A 25,866-nucleotide genomic window follows, 5' to 3' on the forward strand; every position below is an offset into this window, starting at 1 on the left:
GCTTTTTAAGGTGCCTATAGCTATGGATCAGGATTATCTGAAAGTCAGGATTCAAGCAGACAAAAAATAAAAAAAACACTACCTCACAAAACGTGAAGCCTGTGGGATTCTCTGCCACATGATTCAAAACTCCCACACCAGATTCCAGCATCCATTTCCAATAAAACTTTATTATTTAAAGAAATATCTTCACATCCACACAGCAAGCATGAAAGACAGTCTAAGCGCACATTTTCCGAGATACTAATAGAGTGCAAGAAGGCATGAGCTCAGTAGGGACGGGAATGAGGGAGGCCAAAAAAAGGGTTTTTTTCCCCACAAGGTTTTGTATTACTTCCCAGCCATTCCTCAGCTGGGAAAAGGAGGAGGAGGAGGAGGAGGAGGAGCTTATCGCTGCTAATTAGGAGAGGAAAAGCCCTCACTCTCATCTCAGGATATCGCCAGGAAATAATTCCCACCAGGGTTTCTGCTCTAGTGTTTCACACTTTTTCTACATAATGCCATGTTCACAGGTAGAAGTTGTTCCGACGTGCAGGAATGAGTAAAGTAGGAAGTCCCGCCCGAGAGAATAAGGCAGGAAGTAGGAAGTGCCGCTCCGAGGAAAAGTTCAAGACCCCAGATGGGTCTGTACCACAAACGGGTCACCAGCCCCCAAAATCAGAGGGACAGGACAGGTGATTTCAGCATTCGGGTGCCCCAGAAGCATCCCATTTCCCAGCGGAGCCATCCGAAACGACCAAGAGGACTTGGGGAGCGGCTGCTTGTACCACGGGAGGAGAGACTGCAGCCGAGGCAAATATCTGCTCCATCTGCGGGCGGAGAAGAGGGGGAAATCAACCGCTGAAACGACTCTAGAAATTTTGAGTGACTGCATAGGCCGTTCACCGTTTTGACCAGCGCCCTTCCCATCACTTGCTTCTAAAAACCCGCCGCCGTTTACCAGCATGTCTTGCGCCACGATCTGACTGCGCGTGCTGGTCTTGAATCCTGTTCCGCTCCAATTTCTGCCTACTACCCATGCTGTGATTTCCTCCAAATACGACTTATCCACATCCCGGAGGCCATAACGCGTGTCTGTTCCATCTACCCAGCTTGCGTCTCTGCTGTGATTTCCCCATACACTACGCAGAATGAGCCTCTGCCCCCAATGCTTAGAAAACTGGCAGAATAAATAGGTTTACTTCAGCGTCTGGTGCCCCCTCCCCTGCGCTCACAATGTGTTTCTGCCCTTCTCCCTAGTATTGTTTGCCCAAGATGCATTTATTTCTTACATTCTCTGCATGGCATGTCTTGTGTCTCCACCCTTGGCAGGCTTCTTCCCAACCAATAATAATAATAATAATAATAATAATGTATTTATTTATTTATACCCCGGACATCTGGCTGGGTTCCCCCAGACACTCTGGGCGACTCACAATTGAGTGTTAAAAACAACACAGCATTAAATATTAAAAAACTTCCCTAAACAGGGCTGCCTTCAGATGTCTTTTAAAGATAAGATAGCTGCTTATTTCCTTCACATCTGAAGGGAGGGCATTCCACAGGGCAGGTGCCACCACCGAGAAGGCCCTCCGCCTGGTTCCCTGCAACCTCATTTCTTGCAATGAGGGTACCGCCAGAAGGCCCTCGGAGCTGGACCTCAGTGTCCGGGCTGAACAATGAGGGTGGAGACGCTCCTTCGCATATACAGGACCGAGGCCGTTTAGGGCTTTAAAGGTCAGCACCAACACTTTGAACTGAACAATGTGCGTCCGCCTTGCCGACACTTAATGAATCTCACCTGGATGACGATTCTCTTGCTGTCCACGCAGTCTTGCCCCAATTCCTCCCCGACACAGAGAGTGACTTGGTGTTCAGGCTTAGGCCCACGGCCCAGGGAGTATTCCTGCAGTGCTGTTGGCGGAAAACGAAAAGAGAGCGGCATGATGCAGCAGGAAGCACCAGAACCAAATTGGGCTTTGTCAAATGAATACGGCAATAGACACATTACGGCCAGAGGTTTAAGAAGGTCAGGCGGTACCCGGTGTGGAAAAATTCTTGTCACCCCCCCCACACACACATTGATTTCTTTTTTTGCCTGCAATAATAGTTTTGCGTTATTTCTTATTTTCTTACAAAGGAATGTGGATTATGAGGCGACCGTGGACAGATACTTAAATCTACAGGATGGATTGTGTTTTGGCGCCATCGAAATGAAATTTCAGCCTTCACGACATATGAAAACGGCCAAGTAAACAGTTATTCTCGTAGAGGAGGGTCAAGATATTCACTGATATGCATGAAAGTTCAGATGTCTATATCTATGTCTCAATTATCAGATGTCTTCTAAAAGTCAGGTAGTTGCTTATCTCCTTGACAGCTGATGGGAGGGTGTTCCACAGGGCGGGCACCACCACCGAGAAGGCCCTCTGCCTGGTTTCCTGTAGCCTCACTTCTCGCAGTGAGGGAACCGCCAGAAGGCCCTCGGAGCTGGACCTCAGCGTCCAGGCTGAATGATGGGGATGGAGACGCTCCTTCAGGTACCCCTTGCAGACGACTGCCGGGCCTGGCGACAGGCCGTCAGGTCGTGCATCCATACAGCAGTGACCAGAGGAGGAATGACCCCGGGAGGAGAAGAAACGCTGGGGTGCATCTGCTGCCGCAGCACAACCGGATGCCTTCCTCTGCCCCAGCTGCAACAAAACACGTCTCGCCCGTATTGGCCTCTACGGCCACAGCAGGTGCTGCGACTCTCCAATGGTTTGACTTCACCCCATAGCTGTCAACCGTCCCTTATTTGGCGGGAAACTCCCTTATCCCAGCGCCGTGTCCCACTGCTGTCCCTTATTGATGATGTCCCTTAAATTTCCCGGGTTTCAAAGGAAGCAGCTCCTCTCCCTCCCTCCCTGCTGGCCAGGGAGGAGGGAGGCTCCAGCTGTATTGCTTGGCTGCGCTGCTCACCCAATAAGGAGTCTGAGAACGACTGGGGGGTGGAGCTTGCATGCCTTGTGCCGATCAAATTGGCCGCGTTGTCTGGGGACTCACCTTTGCTCAGCGCTTCCCAGCAGAGAGGTGACAGCGGTTTTCCTTGCTTCGTCCCCTTTGCCGGGTTGCTGCGCTGTGGGAACCACCGCTTGAGGCTTCCTTTGGCTGCTGGCTGGGCTTTCTGCTTTTGGCTCCGGGGGGGCTCAGAAGTTGAACATACCTGTGCCTAGAAAATCCCTCATTTTGGCTGTTGATCCCTTATTTTCGAGGCTGGTGGTCCCTGATTTTCAAATCTGTAAGTTGACAGCTATGGCTGAACTTCACCCCCAAAGGCGCACTCCTCTGTCATCTCCCGAGACATATGGAGCACCTTCTGCAAGAGAAGAGGTGGGGAAGCCATGTCCCTCCAGGCGCCGTGGGTCTCCAGACCCCATCAGCCGCAGGGAGATGGGGGTCAGGTGTGCTGCAACCATAGCTGTCAACTTACAGATTTGAAAATAAGGGACCAGCAGCCTCAAAAATAAGGGATCAGAAGCCAAAATAAGGGATTTGGGGGCACAGGTATGTTCAACTTCTGAGCCCCTCCAAGCCAAAGGCAGAAAACCCAGCCAGCAGCCAAACGTAGCCTCAAGCAGTGGTTCCCACAGCGCAGCAACCCGGCAAAGGGGATGCAGCAAGGAAAACCACCGTCACCTCTCCACTGGGAAGCGCTGAGCAAAGGCGAGTCCCCAGGCAACTCGGCTGATTTGATAGCACAAGGCATGCAAGCTCCACCCCCCAGTCGTTCTTAGACTCCTTATTGGGTGAGCAATGCAGCCAAGCAACACAGTTGGAGCCTCCCTCCTCCCTGGCCGGCAGGGAGGGAGGGAGAGGGGCTGCTTCCTTTGAAACCCGGGAAATTTAAGGGACATCATCAATAAGGGACAGCAGCGGGACACGGCGCTGGGATAAGGGACTTTCCTGCCAAATAAGCGACGGTTGACAGCTATGCCTTTGGCTCAGCCTCACCTGACTTAAATGCCTTGGTGCTGAACAACTGAAGGAAGGCGTTGCTGGGCAGCTTCCTGTGGGGCTGGGTGCCCCCCGGACCACGCAAGAAGATGCTGGCTCGTCCCCGGCACTGAACGAAAATGCCCTCCGCGTTGCTGGCCGCCATGACACCCTTCTCCAGGTCCTTCAGCAGCCGGCGGACGTCGGCCTCCTTCTGGGCGTCCTCGAGACCGGAGGCGGGCGGCAGCACGACCCGGAGCATGCTGTTGCCGGACGTTCCCAGAGGGGCTGGAGCGGAAGTGACCAGGAACTCTCCCTCCGGCAGCAACTCTTTCAGGACCTCCTTGCCACCGTAGGAGATGGACAGGATGACGAAGAAGTTCCCTGGACTGCCTGGGAGACGAGAAGAAGGAAATTGAGAGGGTCAGATACTGCCTCCCCAAACAGGATGCGTATGGATAATAAGGATTATGAAAGCTGTTATAGGGGGGTTTTTTGGGGGGGGGTGTCAGTCTGCATAATATCCCCGGGGTCTTTCCCACCCGGCCTGTTTCTGTGAGGGTAGAATCCGTAAGAGGATAATAATAATAATAATAATAATAATATTTATACCCCGCCCATCTGGCTGGGTTTCCCCAGCCACTCTGGGCAGCTCCCAATATTAAAAACACGATAAAACATCAAATATTAAGAGCTTCCCTAAATAGGGCTGCCTACAGGTGTCTTCTAAAAGTCAGATAATTGTTTGTTTCCTTGACACCTGACGGGAGAGCGTTCCACAGGGCGGGTGCCACCACCGAGAAGGCCCTCTGCCTGGTTCCCTGTAACTTGGCCTCTCGCAGTGAGGGAACCGCCAGAAGGGCCTCGGAGCTGGACCTCAGTGTCCAGGATGAACAATGGGGGTGAAGACGCTCCTTCAGGTATACTGGGCCAAGGCCGTTTAGGGCTTTCAAGGTCAGCACCAACACTTTGAATTGTGCTTGGAAACATCCTGGGAGCCAATGTAGGTCTTTCAGGACTGGTGTTATGTGGTCTCGCCGGCCGCTCCCAATCACCAGTTTAGCTGCTGCGTTCTGGATTAGTTGCAGTTTCCGGGTCACCTTCAAAGGTAGCCTCACGTTGAGTGCATGGCAGTAGTCTAAGTGAGAGGTAACCAGAGCATGCACCACTCTGGCTAGACAGCCTGTGGGCAGATAGGGTCTCATCCTGCGTACCAGATGGAGCTGGTAGACAGCTGCCCTGGACACAGAATTGACCTGCGCCTCCATGGACAGCAGTGAGTCCAAAATGACTCCCAGGCTGCATAGCTGGTCCTTCAGGGGCACAGTTACCCCATTCAGGACCAGGGAGTCCTCCACACCCACCCACCCCCTGCCCCTGAAAAACAGTACTCATCCCACTGAAGGGGACTGCCCACAACATCATTTGCATAGCCCCGCCTCCGATAAATGCAGGAGGAGTTAACCCCCGACACACTGAAGTAAAATATTATTTATCACATAGATTCAGAGACCGTCGCAGGCATGGCTAAACTTGACCCTCCAGATGTTTTGGGACTACAATTACCATCATCCATGACCTCCGGTCCTGTTAGCTAGGGATGATGGGAGTTGTCCAAAACATCTGGAGGGCCAGGTTTGGTCATGCCTGGAACTCTATTGCAGCGCTTCTCAACCTGTGGGTCCCCAGATGTTGTTGGACTACAACTCCCATCATCCCTGAGCTCTGGCCTTGCTAGCTAGGGGTGATGGGAGTTGTAGTTCAACAGCATCTGGTGACCCACAGGTTGAGAAAGGCTGCTCTATTGTCTCTTAACAGTGACTCCAGGGCTGCTGCAGCAGAATATCATTTTAAAAAACAATGATCAACATTTTTAAAAGCACAGGGAATTGAAGGAGTAGGCTAATATTGCATACAATGTGATTATTACAAGAACGGAGCCCTGTGCCTTCTTACAGACCCTTTCCAAGGCAGCTGCACAGCTAAGCCACCCGCTTCCGTCATCTCACCTCTAACATTCTCTGAAATGGGCACAGCTTGGTCGGCTTCTGGCTTCTGGTGGAAGGCAGCAATATCATTCATAGCCAGCGCTAGTGTAAAGAAGCAGAAAAGAGGGGAAATGAGGAACCAGACTTTCCACAGAATAAAGGAATCATTTCCTAAGACATTAACACAAAAATGGTCTTCCCCCATGCCGAGATGCCCACGCCATGGGGATGGGAGCGTTCAATGGCCCCAGTTGACACATTTTTCTGGAATCAATGGCAGTGTCTATTTTATGGTTACCAGATTTTTTTCAATGAATCCGGGAACACTTTTTTTTTTTAAGCTGAGTAGCAACAGTGAGTCAGGAGTGGGGATGCTGAGGCAAAAGACCCTGGGCCCAAGCACACATGCATATTGTATAAAGGTGCAAAGCCCTTCTTTTGCACCCTGTGAAGCTCCGAGTTTTTAAAAAACTGGGCAAAAAGTGGCTGCCCGCCCGTGACACCCGAGCCTCCCCGGATCTCCTGCCCCCTTCCCCCTTTGGTTTTTTAAAAATATTTTATTCAGGATTTTCTTGTTTTACAGAAGTGTAGTGCCTCGTTTTTTTTCCCCATGTAACATTTTTACAAATCCGTTTCATTTGTTGAGGCATTAGGGGGAGAAGAAAAGAAAAAAGAAAGGGGGGTGGAGAGAGGGAAGATGGATAGGGGTGGGGTCGGGTGGCGGTGTTTCTATTATGTTTAATGTATGTAGAGTTTGGTGTCGGCGTTGCTTGTGCTGTTCGCTTGTGTTCCTTTGGTGGTGAGAGAGGTTGGGGTTGGCCTAGGGTGTGATTGTTTGCTTGTGATGGGCTGTGGTGATCTTTGTTTTCGTGTGTGGGTGAGGTGGGTGGGTGTTTTGGATCAGGTTAGCCATATTGATTTGTATGCTGTTGGCGGATTATTGTCACTGTCCTGTTGGGCTGTGTATGTGATAAAGGGGAGCCATACTGGGGTGAAGGCGTCTTCTTCTGTTTGTCCCCGTGTCAGTTTCAGTTTATTACTTAATTTTTCTAGCAGGGCTGTTTCTCATACTATTTGGTACCATTGGTCCATGCTTACTCCTGACAGGTCTCTCCAGTGTCTGGTTATGGTGTTTCTGGCTGCAGGTGGGTTATGAGTTCTTTGTGGTGTACCTTCCCCCTTTTTTTTTGTCTGATGAGGGGAGACTTGGGAGTTGCAGCTGGCCGGCCATTGCCCAGTTTTTTAACAGGGTGCAAAAGAAGGGCTTTGCACCTTGCCTGGCAGAGAAACTGCATGCCTTCCGCCCCTGCTGGGCAATGCCTGCAACTCCTGAGCCTCCCCCGATCTGTCAAAACAAAGGGGGAAGGAGATCTGTACCGCTGGGCGTCCCTTGTTCCCCCTTGGCAGTGGTGGCGGCAGCAAGCAGCTCCTGAAGCCAGCCAGAGCCAACTGCGCTACCAGGCTGGCTCCGGGCTGCTGAGGCTGCTGCTGCCACATTTCCCAGCAGTGGCATAGCGTGGGGGGTGCAGGGGGGGCCGGCCGCACCGGGCGCAACATCTGGGGGTTAGGGTTAGGGGGGCGCAAATCCACGGGTTAGGGGGCGCAAATTACTTGCCTTGCCCCGGGTGCTGACAACCCACGCTACGCCACTGTTTCCCAGGGACAGATTTGCAAATCTGCGGACATTCCGGGGATGGAATTTGTCCGGGGACAGATTTGCAAATCCAGGGACTGTCCCCAGGAACCGTAGTCTATTTGGGGGGCTTGCAATAACTACAGATTGCTTGTACCGAAAGGACTGGGGGACAGAATTACTTGAGAAATGGACACATGTTTAAGATTACGTAGAAATCGTTTGCTTTTGGCAAATGTGGCATTATTTTGGTGTTTTTTTTACGAACAAAGGAACATGGCTAGCCCTTCTTCGCCTGTGGGTTTTTATGAACAAGGAGGAAAAAAAGATTTAAAATTATAATGGTCTTAGTACCTTGACAGCCCACCACAGTTCCTCAGTACTTGATATCACCTATTTTCCCAAGCTTATATATTCCTTCAGAACTGCTCTGATTATTCCTTGCTTGTGTGTTTTTGTTTTTTAAAGCATTTTCAAATTTGAGAGAGAAGCAGGCTTTGTTGAAATTGCAACATTTAATAAAAATGTGTGTGTGGGGGGGGGTAATATTTGGAAAAAGTAGAATGTTAACGAGGAAGAGAATGCCTGTAATCAGATGTACACCACAGCCAGTTCCCCGTACGCACCTGGAATTAAGACAGCAGCAATGAGGGCTAGCACCTTAGAAATGAACAAATGGTGCCATAATCCATTGCCTACCTTTCTGGACCCTCTGCAATTAATTTGCAAGAAGATCGGGGAAAGGAGGGGGAAAGTAGGCCAGTCTGTAAGCCCTATTCCATAATTCCTGTTGCAAGGAGCTGGGAAGGGCGATACCTATTAAACTCAATTTCTCTCCCCAGGGGATTCTGGGAACTATAGCTCTGTGAGAACCCTGAACAAACTACAGGTCCCAGAATTCTCTGGGGGAAGCTGTTTAAAGTGGTACAAACATTGCATTAAATGCGTGCTTCTTTGGTGCATCAAACATTTCGGCACACTGTTTTCTTTCCACGGAGCGAGAGGCCGAACGTCTTCTCTCGGTTCGAGCGGACACTTATTATTTTCCAGGAAGCAGATCGGAAGAGATCTCCTGAATTTTAACAGGGAGAAATGTAAAGTATTGCACTTGGGCAAAAAAAATGAGAGGCACAAATACAAGATGGGTGACACCTGGCTTGAGAGCAGTACATGTGAAAAGGATCTTGGAGTCTTGGTTGACCACAAACTTGACATGAGCCAACAGTGTGACGCGGCAGCTAAAAAAGCCAATGCAATTCTGGGCTGCATCAATAGGAGTATAGCATCTAGATCAAGGGAAGTAATAGTGCCACTGTATTCTGCTCTGGTCAGACCACACCTGGAGTACTGTGTCCAGTTCTGGGCACCACAATTCAAGAAGGACACTGACAAACTGGAACGTGTCCAGAGGAGGGCAACCAAAATGGTCAAAGGCCTGGAAACGATGCCTTATGAGGAACGGCTAAGGGAGCTGGGCATGTTTAGCCTGGAGAAGAGGAGGTTAAGGGGTGATATGATAGCCATGTTCAAATATATAAAAGGATGTCACATAGAGGAGGGAGAAAGGTTGTTTTCTGCTGCTCCGGAGAAGCGGACACGGAGCAATGGATCCAAACTACAAGAAAGAAGATTCCACCTAAACATTAGGAAGAACTTCCTGACAGTAAGAGCTGTTCGACAGTGGAATTTGCTGCCAAGGAGTGTAGTGGAGTCTCCTACTTTGGAGGTCTTTAAGCAGAGGCTTGACAACCATATGTCAGGAGTGCTCTGATGGTGTTTCCTGCTTGGCAGGGGGTTGGACTCGATGGCCCTTGTGGTCTCTTCCAACTCTATGATTCTATGATTCTATGATTCCTGTTCTGTGAGGTTTTGTTAAGAACAGATCACTTCCTTGAGGGGGGCGGGAAACAAGGGGGATGTGCTCCTGTGTGGGAGAACAGGAAGAGAAATTGGGATGTCCTCGATCAGAGCCACAAAACAGAGGGAAATGCGAATTGCCCCACCTGACTCCATGGACTCAGGTTTCATCTCCCCATTTGGGATGACCAAAGCGGCGAATGCGTTTGGGGCCTGGCTAGCGATGGCTTCGAAGGTGGAGCTGGATTCCTGGAGGGGAAGAAGAGATATTAGGGTGTGTTCATGCACACACGCCACACTGTGGTATACAGTAGCACCTTGGTTTTCAAACTTAATCCGTTCCGGAAGTCCGTTCCAAAACCAAAGCGTTCCAAAACCAAGGCACGCTTTCCCATAGAAAGTAATGCAAAGTGGATCAATTTGTTCCAGACGTTGGAAAACAACCCCTAAAACAGCCATTTAACATAAATTTCACTATCAAAAGAGACCATTGATCCATAAAATGAAAGTAATAATCAATGTACAGTGGTTAAGTACTTAATTTGTTCCGGAGGTCTGTTCTTAACCTGAAACTGTTCTTAACCTGAAGCACCACTTTAGCTAATGGGGCCTCCTGCTGCCGCCGGAGCACGACTTCTGTTCTCATCCTGAAGCAAAGTTCTTAACCAGAGGTACTATTTCTGGGTTAGCGGAGTCTGTAACCTGAAGTGTCTGTGACCTGAAGCGTATGTAACCCGAGGTACCACTGTACTGCAGTCACACAATCAATCAGTCAGTAGCTGAACTGGGTTCCACACAGTCACAAAATCAAAACCAAGAAAGCCGCAAAAACAAAAAGGCAAAATAAATAGCAAAAACAGACAGACCTCAGTGTAACGCTCAAAACGGAAGCGTAACACTCAAAACGGAGCACGTTCAGCTTCCGAAAAAAGTTCGCAAACCAGAACACTTACTTCCTGGTTTGCAGTGTTTGGGTTCCAAGCTGTTTGAGAACCAAGATACCACTGTACTGTTCCCCGTCTTTTTAAATACAGACCCAAGTACCCCACTAATACCACAATTTGCTTCAAGCAAGGGGATGCAGAACACCGGGGGTCTATACAGTGGTACCTTGGGTTAAATACGCTTCAGGTTACAGACTCCGCTAACCCAGAAATAGTGCTTCAGGTTAAGAACTTTGCTTCAGGATGAGAACAGAAATCATGCTCCGGTGGTGCGGCAGCAGCAGGAGGCCCCATTAGCTAAAGTGGTGCTTCAGGTTAAGAACAGTTTCAGGTTAAGTACGGACCTCCGGAACAAATTAAGTACTTAACCTGAGGTACCACTGTAATCTAGCCACATTATATATATATATCCTCCGTCTATCCCTATATCGACACAGCAGTTTCCAGCTCCTCTCTTCAGAAATATTGCCGATACATATTATAAAGGCCTGCTTCCTATGTTCCCAGTCACGTCTAATCTTTCCATATCTCCTGGGATATCTCCGTCAGCAGAGCACAGGGCTTTTTTAATCTCAGTGTCAGGGGTTTGAGCCCCACGTCATGCAAATAATTCCTGCGTGGCTGGGGTTGGGCTGGATGACCTCAGAGGTCCCAGTCCCACTCTATAATTCTATGATCTTGCGCTCAAAGCGCTGCCGGGGGCTTATGGGAATTGCAAGTTGGCCAAGGCTCACCTAAGAGAATAGGTGAAATAAAGGGTGGGTGTGAAGACTGCGAATGGGGGAGAGTGGGATAGCAGCCAGGAAGTTAAAAATAAAAATAATGAGATTTTGCTTCAGTGGAAATAGTGGAGGGGGGAAAATTGATCAGAGGAGACCCTGCTGGAAGTCTGAGGGGTACAAACCTCTGGGAGGCAATTTTGGGGGGGGGGGTTGTGGCACTAATCCCCCATCGAAACCCTCCAGAAACAGATTTGGGAGGTTTTAAACTTTGAATGGAAATTCCTTCATTTGCCTAGGCTTACTTTGATATTCTCATTGACTGCATTATTCTAAATGACAGAATTTCTGCAATGTGGGTTAAAAAAACAAATAAATTGATATGCAATATTTTATTGTGTTCATGGCGTTTTGTTCCCTTCCGCTTGTAACCACTGCAAACCACTTTTTTGGGGGAAGGTTGGAGCACAGAGCCTCTACTCTGCATGCGGCATGTTCCGCGTTCGAATCCTGGCGGCATCTCCAGATGCCACTGTTCCTATCGCATCTCATCCTTTCGCTCCTTTGGCACTCACCATCTTCAAGCTGCAGACGGTGGCTGGAGGCTGAGGGAGGCTGCTATCAGGATCGCCATTCTCCTTCTCCGAGGACCCGCTGGAAGATTCTGGCTTGGGCGCTTTTGGCTTTCTTGGTTTGGGCTGGGTCCCTTGAAATCGATTTAAATCACTAGTCAGTAAGACTTGACTTAAGTCTTTTCCTTTTTACAGAAAGATTCATTCTTGCCGTTATCATCTGAATATTTACAACCAGATGAACATTTCATTTTTGGAATAATAAATTTTCAGAGTCGTTTTTACAGTTCCATCCAAAATCACTGATCTGGTTATACTATTGGGAATACACAGACAGATAATTCTGAAATTATTGTGAGGTTTAATAAGTTAATCCACCCCGCTGGGAACTGTAGTTCAATAAAGGTGCTGAGAATCAGGGGACCCCCATTCCCCCCGGAGCGCCAAAACTCCCACCGTTCCCTGGGAAGAGGGTTCGGTTGTTAAACCTCTCCGGTGGGGAGGAGGGACCCCCACTTTAGACGGCGTATGAATCTCTTTCCTCTGAGAAAAGGGGGGCTTATATGGGGCGCCCCCTCCCATTACCCGACTGGGAAACGCAGTTTTTTGGGGGCGCAGGATGTACAGAAACTTCAAGGACGTGGGGGGAATGGAGGCCAATGTCTTTACCAAGGCTCTGCTCGGGCAGCGGTACCAGGCGGTACACCTTGTAGGGCTCAGCGGTCCCCAGCTTGGAGCGTTCCGGCACCTCCTCAAACTCGGGACTCTTGGAGAAAGCGCAGCGGATGCGCGTCTTCCACGTGGCAGGGTCGAGGGGCTCGCCCGGCCTGTACTTTCCTTTAAAGACGGCCCATGCCTGGGAAAGAGAGAGAGAGAGAGACGCAGGGTTAAGCCTCCTTGCAACTGCATCTCTTTTTAAAAAAATTTAAATAATTTTTATTAAGTACAAATTAGAAAACATACATATTTACAACAAAAGAAAATACATAGGAAAAAGAAAATACATATAACCAAGGGGAAAAAATTAAGAGAATACTTTGCCTCTTTTCATATTTACAGTTATTTATACCTCTATAAAATGCTATTCACTATGACACTGGCTGAGATGACCGACAGAATCCGTGATCAGGGAAAAGAGACAGCGGAAGAAGAATGGAAGAAATTTAAAATTTATCTTAAAGACTACTATAAACTTGATGAATGTTAGAATGTCGAGGTTTTTAGAAAGAAAGGGCTACAGTGAAATAAGATCAGATTAATGAAAGGATTAAAATGAAAGAAGTTGAAAAGAAATAGTTACATGTTGCTAAAAAACTATGGACATAGGGATGCAGAAAGGGGAGGTACGGGGAAGTCCGAGAAAAGAAGTTCATGAAAATACGTTTTGAAATATTGCATGTTTTGTATGTTTTGTTTATGTGTTTGTTTGTTATAAAAAAGTTGTAAAACCAATAAAAATCTTATTAAAAAAAAATGCTATTCACAATAAAGGAGTGAAATGAAAGATATCAGAAAAAAAGAAAAAATAAAGAAGAAAAGGATCATATGTGAAATTTTTTTAAAGTAGATAGGTATTCACTATACATAGCCGTTTCCCATCTATATTTATGTTCAATTGTATAATTTCATCCTGTTCTTATCTACCTTAAAAAGTGTTGTTGTTTTTTAAAAGACTTCCACCGTTTACCTCACGCGTTTTTAATAATCCGTTCGTCAAATCCTCTGTTCTTCGTATTTTCCCTTTGGACTTCCTTAATGTCTCACTTTGTATTTTTTTAATATTGCGCACAAGATTATTCTAAACACAACCAGATTTTTATAGTCGAGCCCTGGTTTTGTAAATAATCATTTAAGAACTCCCATTGCTTCATAACCATAGTTTTGGATTTTCTCCTTATTGTATCTGTCAGTTTTGCTAGTTCCAGGTACTCGCAAAGTTTCCCCAACCATTCTCTTCTTGTTGGGATGCCGTCTTCTTTCCAATAGTTAGCAATCAAAATTTTTGCCGCTGTTGTCGCGTATAGAAATAAGTTACGTTTTATCTTTTGGGATATCTTTATCTAAAATTCCTAGCAGATATGCCTCTGCCTTTTTTTGTGTGTGATGTCCTTATCAATTTTTTTATTTCGTCGTGGATCATGTCCCAAAAGGTTTTAATCTTTGGGGAAGTCCACCACATGTGTTATAACGTACCTTTCGTTCTGTTACAACTGCATCTCAACCACAACGCTCCTCTGCAACCCACACTTCTCCCTGGGAGGCTTATTTTCTACCTGCGGGGATTCCCACCCAACTCCCGCCGTGACAGGAGCACGCCCCATCACAGTCCAAAACAGCGCAGGCTGGACGTAGGTTTGCAACCTTGACGAGATCCGCAACTCAGAAGCGTGATATTTTGCAGCGCTTTGGCCGATCCTATTAGAAGTTCTGGAACTTGGAGCGGAGAATTTTGAAAGGTTGCTTTGCAACGTGGTTTTGGATGGAGAGCTCCAAAAGTGTTCATCGTCTCAATGCTATCAATGAGCCGTCTAGCCCACGCCATGCCCAGGCAGGGTGGCGGGCTATCCAAATTTGCCCAAAATTTGGAGCCACACAATTCACAGACCGCTTTGTGCCATGTTTTAAGACACAAGCCTTCACATTTTGACAACAATTTGTACCATTTCACTATCTGTATTTCAACAGATTTGTTTTGCATCTCGTTTCAATTCTATTAGAGATCAGTTACTTTTCGACAATTAGCTTTCATATGATTTTTAGCTGCTTGCATTTCATCTGCGTTGTTTGAATTTGCGTAAGGTACCTTGAGTCTATGGGGGGGCGGAATATAAATCAATATATTTATCATTAAGAATAATTCCCTTGCTGCCTGGTTTGGACCTTGCACTTAGCGCAGAACGCTGCAGCAAAATTGCTGACAGGTCTGAGACTCAACCAGAACCACACACAGTGCTCCAGCCCTGCTCTCGATTTGTACAACATCTTTATGAAAGCATTTTATTTTATTTTCAATTCCTGAGGATCCCTAGCATGGAATCGGCGCGCCTTCATGACTGCCGCACGCTGGGACAATGCCTTCGTCCATCTAGCTCCTACGACCCCCAAGTCTCGTTCCTGGCCAGCCCCTTGCCAGATCAGACCCCAAACGTATTATAACCGAGAGGCAGCAGTGTGGAGCAGTGGTTAGGAACATCAGAGGGTTCAAACCCTCGCCCGGCCGCAAATCTCGCCGGGGGACCCCTGCGCTAGCCACTGCCCCTCTCTGCCTTACCTTACCTCACAGGACTGTGAGGAGCAGCCAAATCGTGCTTTCCATGAAATCAATAAATAGATCGACAAATGAACCAGGAAAAAGGGGAGGCAGAATGCCACAAATGCTTCTGAATGATCTTCACACTGCCGGCAAATCTCTGCCTTCCCCGCTAATGCCGCCCCGTTCCCGTGCAGGACTGGGAGGGACCCTCAAAGGTCATCCAGCTCAACCCGCCGAAACGCAGGTACAATACCTTGAAAAAGCCGGCGTCCTCCTCGTGCCGGAATTCCTGCTTCCCCGCGTGTTTCCACGGGATGCGGAACATGGTCTTGTGGGGAGGGTCGTCCCAGACCACCCCCGGGAACTGACCGCTTTCCACCTGCTCCACGGTCCACTGGCGCAGCTTGCGCGTCCTTCGAACCCCACGCCGAGACGTCGCCATCCTTGACGGGGAGGGAGAGACGGAATACAGAGATCAGGAGGAGGGATCGCCTGGAAGGTGTGAGGGGAGAGTCGAATTCTGATACCTCATTTGAAAAAAAATAAAGGGTTGGGGCAGGGGGCAGGAAACTTTTTCAGCAGGGGGCCGGTCCACTGTCCCTCAGACCTTGTGGGGGCCGGACTATATTTTGAAGGGAAAAAATGAACGAATTCCTATGCCCCACAAATAACCCAGAGATGCATTTTAAATAAAAGCACACATTCTACTCATGTAAAAACACGCTGATTCCCGGACCGTCCGCGGGCCGGATTTAGAAGGTGAATGGACCGGATCCGGCCCCCGGGCCTTAGTTTGCCTACCCATGGGTTGGGATGGGCTTCCTCAACCTCGGCCCTCCAGATGTTTTTGGCCTACAACTCCCATGATCCTTAGCTAGCAAGACCAGCGGTCAGGGATGATGGGAATTGTAGTCTCAAAACATCTGGATGGCCGAGGCTGAGGAAGCCTGGGTTGGGGGATCTTTTGGAATCCTTACTGGTTCCCACCACTGTGGACCTGGCTTTGGCTAGTGGGTGGGGCGGCCGCCTGCCAACTGCCTGATATCGCAAGTCCCACCCCACCTATTTTAACCCGCCGCTCTTAATGGCACCATTTTGAAATTCGGAAAATGGCATTTATGGAAGAAGGTACCTCGTCCCAGCAAGATGAGCAGGCCTAAAGTATCAGGAGTATCAGGAAGAGTGGAATAAATTTAATGATTATTTAGTTGAATTAACTGAAAATAGCTTGCAGATACTTAATTGGCTTAGGATTTTATTTATGTTAAGTGATGAATTAATATGTTTAATTCCATTAAGGTGAAGATTTAAGGATGTTAATGTTTAAGTTAAATTTCATAAGAATTGGGATTTGGAAAACCGTTAAAAGGACATGCAATGAAATTCAACCAAGGGGAAGCGAGGAAGTCATTTAACAAAGTTAATAAGTGTAATTTTCAATAAGGCTATGATTTATGTTTGTTTGTCTTGTGTGTTTGTTTGTTTGTTTGTTTATAGTATTGTGAAAACCAATAATTTTTTTGGAAATAAAATAAAATAAAGCCGGCTTTTGCCAAAAGTAATTTGGGGAGTGCAGGCTGTGTACACGCCGCACAAAGGACCCCCCCAAAAAAGAGAATCCTGGGAACTGTAGTTTGCAGAGGGCGCCGGGAATTGTAGCTCTGCGAAGAGCTCTGGGAACGGAGCGCAAGAATCGAGGCTCATACAAAACAATTGGCACTTGGTCGTGGCTGACAAACCCACGCAACACTGTAATGCGATATGTGGCAAAACCCACAAAGACACTTTCGAGGCCTATTGTTTCGTATTTGCTTCGTGCATTAACTGTGCAAAAGCCACGGCCCCCTGCAGCCGACGACTCTTTCCAGTTGCGTGGCTACACTTGTAATACCGAAACCGCTTTTTTGCCCATTGACTGACACCCGTGGTTTTTGCTGGTCCTGTTTTGTGTCATTTTGAACGGGGTGGGTGGGACAAAACCCAGCGGCTGCAAACTTCTGCTACAAGGAAGTCTGATCGTTCAAAATAAAATTTAAAAAGGCTTCTTCTGTGAGCTTTCGAAGAGGAGATGCCTGTTTGGGGGGAAAAGGGCATCTGTAAAAGCAGAAGAGAGAAAGGAAAAAATGGCGAAGGGTCAGTTCCATAGCTGAAGATCTGGGCAGCGAAGGAACATCTCAGACGTGGCCTTTGACCCTCGGTTCTCAGCCGGTGGGTTGGAATACAACTCCCATCATCCCTGAGCTCTGGCCTTGCTAGCTAGAGGGGATGGGAGTTGTAGATGGGAGTTGTAGTCCAGCCACATTTTGTTAGACTACAACTCCCATCATCCCTGAGCTCTGGCCTTGCTAGCTAGAGGGGATGGGAGTTGTGGATGGGAGTTGTAGTCCAGCCACATTTTGTTAGACTACAACTCCCATCATCCCTGAGCTCTGGCCTTGCTAGCTAGAGGGGATGGGAGTTGTAGATGGGAGTTGTAGTCCAGCCAGATGTTGTTAGACTACAACTCCCATCATCCCTGAGCTCTGGCCTTGCTAGCTAGAGGGGATGGGAGTTGTAGATGGGAGTTGTAGTCCAACCAGATGTTGTTAGACTACAACTCCCATCATCCCTGAGCTCTGGCCTTGCTAGCTAGAGGGGATGGGAGTTGTAGTCCAGCCACATTTTGTTAGACTACAACTCCCATCATCCCTGAGCTCTGGCCTTGCTCGCTAGAGGGGATGGGAGTTGTAGATGGGAGTTGTAGTCCAGCCACATTTTGTTAGACTACAACTCCCATCATCCCTGAGCTCTGGCCTTGCTCGCTAGAGGGGATGGGAGTTGTAGATGGGAGTTGTAGTCCAGCCACATTTTGTTAGACTACAACTCCCATCATCCCTGAGCTCTGGCCTTGCTCGCTAGAGGCTCAACCTGTCCATTTGTAAATAGGCATAACAATATTGTGTTTTCCTAGTGTCCCTCACAGCAACAGCCCAGGCCTAATCCCTATGCATATTTTGGGAGCTCGTGATTCTGCCTAAATCTACAACGCTGCACTCCTCAAACTGCAGTCCTCTAGATGCTTTTGGATCTTTCGCCTCCCTAAAATTAGAGATTCCCTAGGCCAGGGGTCTGCAACCTTTAAGACAAAAAGAGCCACTTGGACCCGTTTCTGAGGGGGGAAAACTGGGAGCCGCAAAACTATTGCGACATTTAAAACAAATATATCTCCGGAGCCGTGATCTGACAGCGGGCGGAAAGGTGACGTTGGGATGGTGCGTGACTAACACACGCCCCGCCCCCATGCGACGTCACAGCCAGTACAGTGCCCACCACAGTGGGGAGTGTCGGGGCGCACAATGCGCCTCCTCCCCTTGCTAGTATCCGCCCCGGAGCCGCAGCTCCCCGATTCGTCTTCAAAGGGGCTTGCTTCAGAGTAGACCAGCGTAGGTAAAGGTAAAGGTAAAGGGACTGATGACCATTAGGTCCAGTCGCGGACGACTCTGGGGTTGCGGCGCTCAACTTGCTTTATTGGCCGAAGGAGCCGGCGTACGGCTTCCGGGTCATGTGGCCAGCATGACTAAGCTGCTTCTGGCGAACCAGAGCAGCTCACGGAAACACCGTTTACCTTCCCGCCGGAGTGGTACCTATTTATCTACTTGCACTTCAACATGCTTTCGAACTGCTAGGTTGGCAGGATCAGGGACCAAACAACGGGAGCTCACCCTGTTGCGGGGTTTTGAACCGCTGACCTTCTGATCGGCAAGTCCTAGGCTCTGTGGTTTAACCCACAGCGCCACCCACGTCCCTAGACCAGCGTAGGGCCAGTCCGCAAATCTACAAAAGTATGCTCGGATAATGTGGACAACACCAGATCCTTCGGGATCTGCGATTACACCACCGCCACCCCGTCCCCCAGGTGTACACGCACGCACACACCATTTAATAATAATCTCGCACCACTTTAGGCCTGTTTAATGCTGTGGTTTTTTTAATCTGCTTTCTGTAGCCGGGGAGAACGAGAGACATAGCAAAGGCACCCCCAGCGGAAAGACAAAACAGCCGAGGAAAATAAAAGACTAAAGCATATTAGTATTGCAGGAAAGAAACAAGTTGCGCGCATTAAAAAGGAAATAGAGAAGGAAGGAGTTAGCATGAGAGAGATGCAAACAGGAAACTAAGGCAGGGTGGTGCAATGGTTCGAGCGTCGGACTAAGGCCTGGGAGACCAAAGTTCAAATCCTCCCTCAGACATGGAGGTCAGTGGAGTCAGTCGCCACCTCTCAGCCTAAACTACCTCGCAGGGGCGTTGTAAGAGCAAAAGGGAGGAGGGAGAGGATGACCACATGAACCACCTTCAGCTTCTAGCAGGAGAAAAGGGAAACCGTCTTAAAGCGAGGACATCTAAGAATCTTCCAACACGCATCACCTTAGAATCCTAGAGTTGGAAGAGACCCCAAGGGCCATCGAGTCCAACCCCCTGCCAAGCAGGAAACACCATCAGAGCACTCCTGACATATGGTTGTCAAGCCTCTGCTTAAAGACCTCCAAAAGAGGAGACGCCACCACACTCCTTGGCAGCAAATTCCACTGTCGAACAGCTCTTACTGTCAGGAAGTTCTTCCTAATGTTTAGGTGGAATCTTCTTTCTTGTAGTTTGGATCCATTGCTCCGTGTCCGCTTCTCTGGAGCAGCAGAAAACAACCTTTCTCCCTCCTCTATGTGACATCCTTTTATATATTTGAACATGGCTATCATATCACCCCTTAACCTCCTCTTCTCCAGGCTAAACATGCCCAGCTCCCTTAGCCGTTCCTCATAAGGCATCGTTTCCAGGCCTTTGACCATTTTGGTTGCCCTCCTCTGGACACGTTTCAGTTTGTCAGTGTCCTTCTTGAACTGTGCTGCCCAGAACTGGACACAGTACTCCAGGTGAGGTCTGACCAGAGCAGAATACAGTGGCACTATTACTTCCCTTCTTGCACAACGGTCTGAAGTCGTGCCGCATTACAGATTTCTTCCAAACGGCCATTTTGTGCGGGTAGCCGTCTGAACATCTGAATGGCATATATTGAATTTTATTGTTGTGAGGGGTTTTTTTTGGGGGGGGGGTAGCCTGAGTCCCTCCTAATTCCTGGATCAGGCAAGGATTCAATGGCTGGAAAAGCCAGGGGGGGCAGGGGGAAGTTTCTTGGTAAGGGCCTGCTAAGTATGGGAACAAAGAAAGTGGCTCTGTGCGAATGGATTGGTCCCCCTCTCTCAACTGTCTGTTACTTAGAAAGGCAAAAGCCAGAGCTGTGCCAGAAGGCAGCTGGCCAGCTGAGAGTGAGTGAGCCATCAATGCCTGATATCTGCTGGGATCCAAGGCTGTGGAAGCAAGATCCTCTGGGATCTGCCAGGGCTGTGAACCCCTCCATCGTAGGCTCAGGTTGTATATATATATATATGTGTGTGTACTAGGAACCCCCGGACTCTTGCACCACGCAGAGATTGGGGTGGCGTGCGACAACATGTTTAAATTAAGACAGATGGATCGCTGGCTATTTATTGCCTTTTCACAGAACCACAGAGTTGGAAGGGAACCCAGGGGGTCATCTAGTCCAACCCACGGCAGTGCAGGAATATTTTGCCCAAAGTAGGATTCGAACTCTGCACCCTGAGATTAAGAGACTGGGCTGACAGCAGAGGGTGTCCTTCTCTATCATCCCTTCATTCCCCCCCCCCTTTTTCCTTATTCTTCCTTGGTTAGTTTTGTTAATAAAAACAATAGTTTTGAAAACAAAGAGATTCTTGCAACACCATAGGGACTGAGCAAACCCCAGCGCCTTCCCTTGTCCAGAAACCTTCGCTGAACACAATTAAGAGCGGCGCGCAGGATTGCTCAGTACTGCAAAGGCAATCCAGACCTCGCCTCCCACGGGATTTAAAAGTTGGCGATGGCTCCCGTTAAGCCCCGTCGATTGCAATGGGCCTCCTTGAAAGTCAGACAAATAATCAAATCAAATCAAATCGGCTCCAACGCCCGGATTACGGCGCGATCAGTAACAATAATAGCAAGAATAATGGTTATTATATAAAGCACTTTTAGGCGCTGCAAAGACTCTTATCTGCAGCAGCGGAGTAGCCAGGAAGGCTGCGATCCTCCGCCAGCACTTTTGCACGGGAGTAAAGCCCCGCTGGACTCAACGGGCGCTTACTTCCGAGTAAACGCGCTCGGGGAGGCGGCAGGAGAAAATTAAGGCAGGAAAGCTGAATGATAAAGGAGAGGAAAATATTATTTTATATATATATATAGGGTGATATATAGATGTCCCACCTCTGATCTCCAAGTCTCCCTCCTGCAGCGAAGTCCTCTTCGCAAAACACACCGAGTAGCGCTTTTGCCTTCCAGCTGAGCTGGGCTTCGCCACGCCCACTCTGGGCTTCGCCACGCCCACTTTCCTTCTGCCCCGCCCTCCCTCGCCCATTTCTCCCGGCTCCGCTTCTTTTCCCGTAAATCACGTGACCGCCGCCGCCGCCCCCTCTCCGGCCTCTAGGGGGCAGCAGAGAGGAGGGCGCGCCGGTTTCAGGCTTCGCCGCCGCCAAAATAAACAGGGGAAAAGCAAAATAAAAAGGGAAAAGCAGATATAGTTTCATGATCTCTGGGAGAGATCTCTATTTATCGAGAGACGGAGAGATCCACGAGAGAGGGAACATGCACTCCCCCAAATGTTAAAAGCACCCTTACAGCAAGTGCCTCCCCCCTGTTCCAGAAAAGTGAATAAATTGTGCGGGAACTATAGTTCACCCCAGCCAGCTACGATCCTCAGCACCTCTGACAAACTACAGCTCCCAGGATTATGGGGAGAGAGAGATATCTGTTTTAAATGCATGGCGGTGGATGGAGTTTGCATGCTTCAAAGTTCATCCCCACCCCGAAAAAAGAATGCTGGGAACTGTAGTTTCAGTTGAGGGTGCTGGGAATTGTAGCTCACCTTGCAACACCTTCCTAACGCCACATTGAAACTGCTGCTGCGGCAATGTGGTGGTTTTAATGTACTGCCGTCTCTGAATTTTAATGACTGCTAAAGCACTCTGGGAATTGTAGCGCAGCACCTCTGACAAAACTACAGTTCCCAGGATTCTGTGGGGGGTGGGATCCATAGTTCTTTAATGTTGTATAACATTGCTTCGAATGTCTTGCGGCCAAAGTTAGCGGCCACCCCAACAGCTAGTTAACATCGTGTGTGTACAGGTGAAACTCGGGAAATTAGAATATCGTGGAAAAGTAATTGATGCAAAAGGGGCCCAAACCAAGTACTGAGTACATGTGCATGCTTCTACTTCTCAGAGGTCCAATATTGCTCTCTTTGCAATCCTTGTTTTGCTGAGTTCATTTAATATTCTAATTTTCTGAGATTGCTAATTTGGGGTTTTCATTAGCTGTATGCCATGATCATCACAATTATAACCAATAAAGGCTTGACATATCTTGCTTTGCATGTCATGAGTCTATCTCACATATTAGTTTAACCTTTTAAGTTGAATTACTGAAATAAATGAACTTTTCCACGGTATTCTAATTTTCCGAGTTTCACCTGTATATTTGTGTGTGTGTGTGTGTGTGTGAATAAGTTCTGCTTTTTGCCTCCCTTTACTCTTCCAACATTGATCTTCACTGGATGACCCCACTGAATATCAAAACTATGAGAGAAAAATATCTCTCTAGCCCCTTTCACTGCACCAAATTTTATATCCCTCTGTCATGTCCCCCTCCCCTTAAATGCACCTTTCCTCCGTACACACTGTAAATTGAAAGCATGTAACTTCCACCAAAGAATCCTGGGAAGTATAGTTCGATATGGGTGCTGGGAATTGTAGCTCTGTGAGGGGCAAACGACAGTTCCCACAATTTATTTTTTTTTGGGGGGGGAGCCATGTGCTTTAAATGTATTTAGCTTTTAACATTGTTTAACATAGCTTTTAACAATGTTAAGAGATTTAGGTATTTGAAGTAATAATTTTTTGTGTGTTTAGTTTATTGTCTTTGTTGTGTGTTTTGTTTGTTTTTGCTTTTTCTTCTGTGGAAAATCAATTAAAAAAATTGAGGGAAAAACGTATTTAGCTTTAGCTAAAAAGTGCCAAATGTTATCATCCTTCCTCAGGGAGGAGCTGCTTCCAGCCCCTTGATCAATTTGTAGCTCTGTACCACTCCCAGCTCTGTGATATCTGAACCCTTTCCAGCTCTATAATATCCTTATTGAAGTCCGGCAACCGGAATGATACCGTTTCCCGCCCGAGACAGTCCTTAAGGGACCCTCCTGCCAAATACCAAACCAACCCTCTAGAACCACAGGACAGAGCTTCCTCGAGTGTCGGGGGCCAATAAATAGTGAAATATACCTCCCCTGTCAGAGACAGTGCTTCTGAAAATCAGTTGCTGTCTCAGAGGGAGAGACAGACCAGTTCCGTCAGGCAACCCCCTGTCCCTTAACTGTGCCGGCTGCCCTTTATAAGAATGGTCGTTTTGAGAATCGGGGACCAAGTTTGATTTCTTTTCCTCTTCCTTCCCTGTCCGTTTTTCCTTGCGTGTCGTGGTTTCTCAGATTTTCAGGGATCCTCTTGTCTCAGTTGACTGTGCATAAGCTGCTCTGGGACATAGCTGTCAACTTTTCCCTTTTCTTGCGAGGAATCCTATTTGGAATAAAGGAATTTCCCTTTAAAAAGGGGAAACATTGACAGCTATGCTCTGGGAGCCTTGTTTGGGCTGAAGAGCGACGTATGAATGCTATAAGGCAGGCATGTCCAACAGGTCGATCACGATCTACCGGTCGCTTGCGGGGCGATCCTGAGCGATCGTCCCATGAAATGAAAAAAAACCCCACCTCAACAACTTTGGTTCCCCTTAAAAAAAAAGGAAGTGTTAGAAAAAGTTTAAACTAAGATATAGAAAAATATTAATAAGAAACTGTAAAAAAAAAAGTTGAATGCAAAATAGTACAATGGGTTTAGTTGAGAGTTTCTGTTCTTTTACTGTTTTTTATTCTGTATGTAATTAAGTTCTTTTTTCTTATAGAATGCTTGTACTGTATGTTTGTTTTGTGTGTATTTTAAGATCATTGTTTTAATAAACTTTATTAAGCAAGAAAATCAGTTCAACAACTTTGCCTCCCCCCAAAAACAGCTCAACAAGTTTGCCTGGCAAGGACAATGGGTAGATCACAGCCAGGATTTGAGCACTGTGAGTAGATTGCTATCTTTTGGGTGTTGGATGTGCTGCTCTAAAGGAATAGTAAATACCACATTTTTTGCTCTATAGGACGCACCAGACCATAAGACGCACCTAGTTTTTGGAGGAAGAAAACAAGAAAAAAAATATTCTGAATCTCAGAAGCCAGAACAACAAGAGGGATCGCTGTGCAGTGAAAGCAGCGACCCCCCTTGCTGTTCTGGCTTCTGGGATAGCTGTGCAGCCTGCATTCACTCCATAAGACGCACACACATTTCCCTTTACTTTTTAGGAGGGAAAAAGTGAGTCTTATAGAGCAAAAAATATGGTACATAAACTACGGGAACTGGGAAAGCATTAAGGATGGGACCGAGGCGGGCAGTGCCCGAATCGGCAAAAAAAAGGAGCGTCACACTGCAGCTGTTCTTTTAAAACACAGAACGGTTTATTCGGAGTCACGATGGGGGAGAGAAGGAAAGAATGGGAAGGGGTCTGGTCTCGGACCACAATGAGACGCGGCCGGTCCCATCCCTGAGGAGTAGGAAGACAGCGTTGAGAAAGGCACCTCGGAAACTCCAAATAAAAAGACTTTTAAGAAATATTAACATTGCTCCTCCTGCCCAGGGAGGAGGCTTTTCCTGAAGACGCAAGGCCTGCTTCCGGTCAGCTTTCCCCAAACAAACTCTCCCCAAAAGGGAGCCAGACTGCAGCCGCACGCTTCCCGATTCCTCTCAGCAGGCCGCCTACTTCCTTCGGCGTGGGATCTGGGGCCCCAGAGGCTCCTGATCCATCAGAATCTGTAGCAGGTTGGAAACAAAAGGGAAGGGAGGTTAGGTAAAGGAGCCCCTAAGTTGTGGGGCTCCCTCCCCACAGAGGTGGGTCTGGAACCTTGGCGACGCAGGGCTCACCCCATGCTGGCGCCCAAGCTCTTTGCCCTGGCCTTTGGCGCTTTAGATGTACCGGGTTCGAGTTCATGGCATAACGATTAGTATCTAAAGTCGATTGGGACCAGTTCCCCTCTGAGATTGCCGAAACCCCAATACAGTGGTGCCCTGCAAGACGAACGCCTCGCGAGACGAAAAACTCGTAAAATGAAAGGTTTTTTCGTTTTCGAGTTGCTTCGCAAGACGAATTTCCCTATGGGCTTGCTTTGCAAAACGAAGCTTGCCCTGCAAGCTCCGGGGATAGCGGGAAGCGCAGCGCGTCTTCCCCGCTGTCCCCGGACCTCTTTTGAAGCAAGGGGCGGCGGGGAGAAGATCGCTTCTCCCCGTTGCCAGCCCCGCACGCTCCGGGGACAGAGGGGAAGGCGCAGCTCCTTCCCCTCTCTCCCCGGACCCCTTTTGAACCAAGGGGCGGCAAGGGGGAGAAGCGATCTTCTCCTCTCCGCCCCTTGCTTCAAAAGAGGGGACAGAGCGGCGCTTCCCCTCTGTCCCCGGATGGTCTCCATAGGAACGCATTGATTGATTTTCAATGCATTCCTATGGGAAACCATGCTTCGCAAGACGAAAAACTCGCAAGAAGAAAAAAATTGCGGAATGAATTAATTTCGCCTTGCGAGGCACCACTGTATTCCCACTAAACCGCTTTGATCTGCAGAACCGGCAAGTGCCACACAATACCCGCTCCTCGTTTGTAAGAAATCGATTTCATGTGTGGCAGCTGGAACTCCCTGCCTGTTGACATTTCTGCACTGCAGCGGGGTGGACTAGATGGCCCCCAGGTCCCTTTCCAACTCTTAATTTTTTGCGGGGAGGGAGGTAATT

General features: G+C 48.2%; 2 protein-coding genes across 4 annotated transcripts in view; both read right to left on the reverse strand.

The window, feature by feature from the left end:
- Positions 1-150: 150 nt before the first annotated feature.
- IRF9 (interferon regulatory factor 9) lies at positions 151-21,318 on the reverse strand. Its single transcript, XM_082197750.1, has 9 exons — positions 21,212-21,318; positions 15,174-15,363; positions 12,337-12,523; positions 11,671-11,801; positions 9,579-9,681; positions 5,964-6,044; positions 3,973-4,347; positions 1,781-1,893; positions 151-809 (listed from the first exon to the last, which is right to left on the reverse strand). The coding sequence occupies exons 2-9, from the start codon at positions 15,360-15,362 to the stop codon at positions 681-683; spliced, it is 1,308 nt and encodes a 435-aa protein (XP_082053876.1). The 5' UTR covers position 15,363; positions 21,212-21,318; the 3' UTR covers positions 151-680.
- A 3,208-nt stretch (positions 21,319-24,526) lies between these two features.
- RNF31 (ring finger protein 31) overlaps positions 24,527-25,866 on the reverse strand; it is a 42,216-nt gene continuing 40,876 nt past the window's right edge. For all 3 annotated transcript variants that reach the window (XM_082197534.1, XM_082197535.1, XM_082197533.1), the window contains exon 22: positions 24,527-24,900. In XM_082197534.1, the coding sequence (XP_082053660.1) occupies positions 24,847-24,900 (54 nt within the window). In that variant the 3' untranslated portion in view covers positions 24,527-24,846. The remainder of the gene's footprint in view (positions 24,901-25,866) is intronic.

The sequence above is a fragment of the Podarcis vaucheri genome (genome assembly GCF_965113315.1).
Source record: "Podarcis vaucheri genome assembly, chromosome: 13".
In the NCBI taxonomy this organism is placed as follows: domain Eukaryota; kingdom Metazoa; phylum Chordata; class Lepidosauria; order Squamata; family Lacertidae; genus Podarcis; species Podarcis vaucheri.

What these genes read in the sequence shown, in the direction of transcription:
- IRF9 (XM_082197750.1), bottom strand. Translation starts at nt 15,362, where the DNA reads ATGGCGACGTCTCGGCGTGGGGTTCGAAGGACGCGCAAGCTGCGCCAG. An exon ending in CACCAAGGCATTTAAGTCAG is followed by an intron (nt 1,894 to 3,972) that starts GTGAGGCTGAGC and finishes TTCCGCCAACAG; the next exon opens with CACTGCAGGAATACTCCCTG. An exon ending in GCAAGAGAATCGTCATCCAG is followed by an intron (nt 810 to 1,780) that starts GTGAGATTCATT and finishes CTCCGCCCGCAG; the next exon opens with ATGGAGCAGATATTTGCCTC.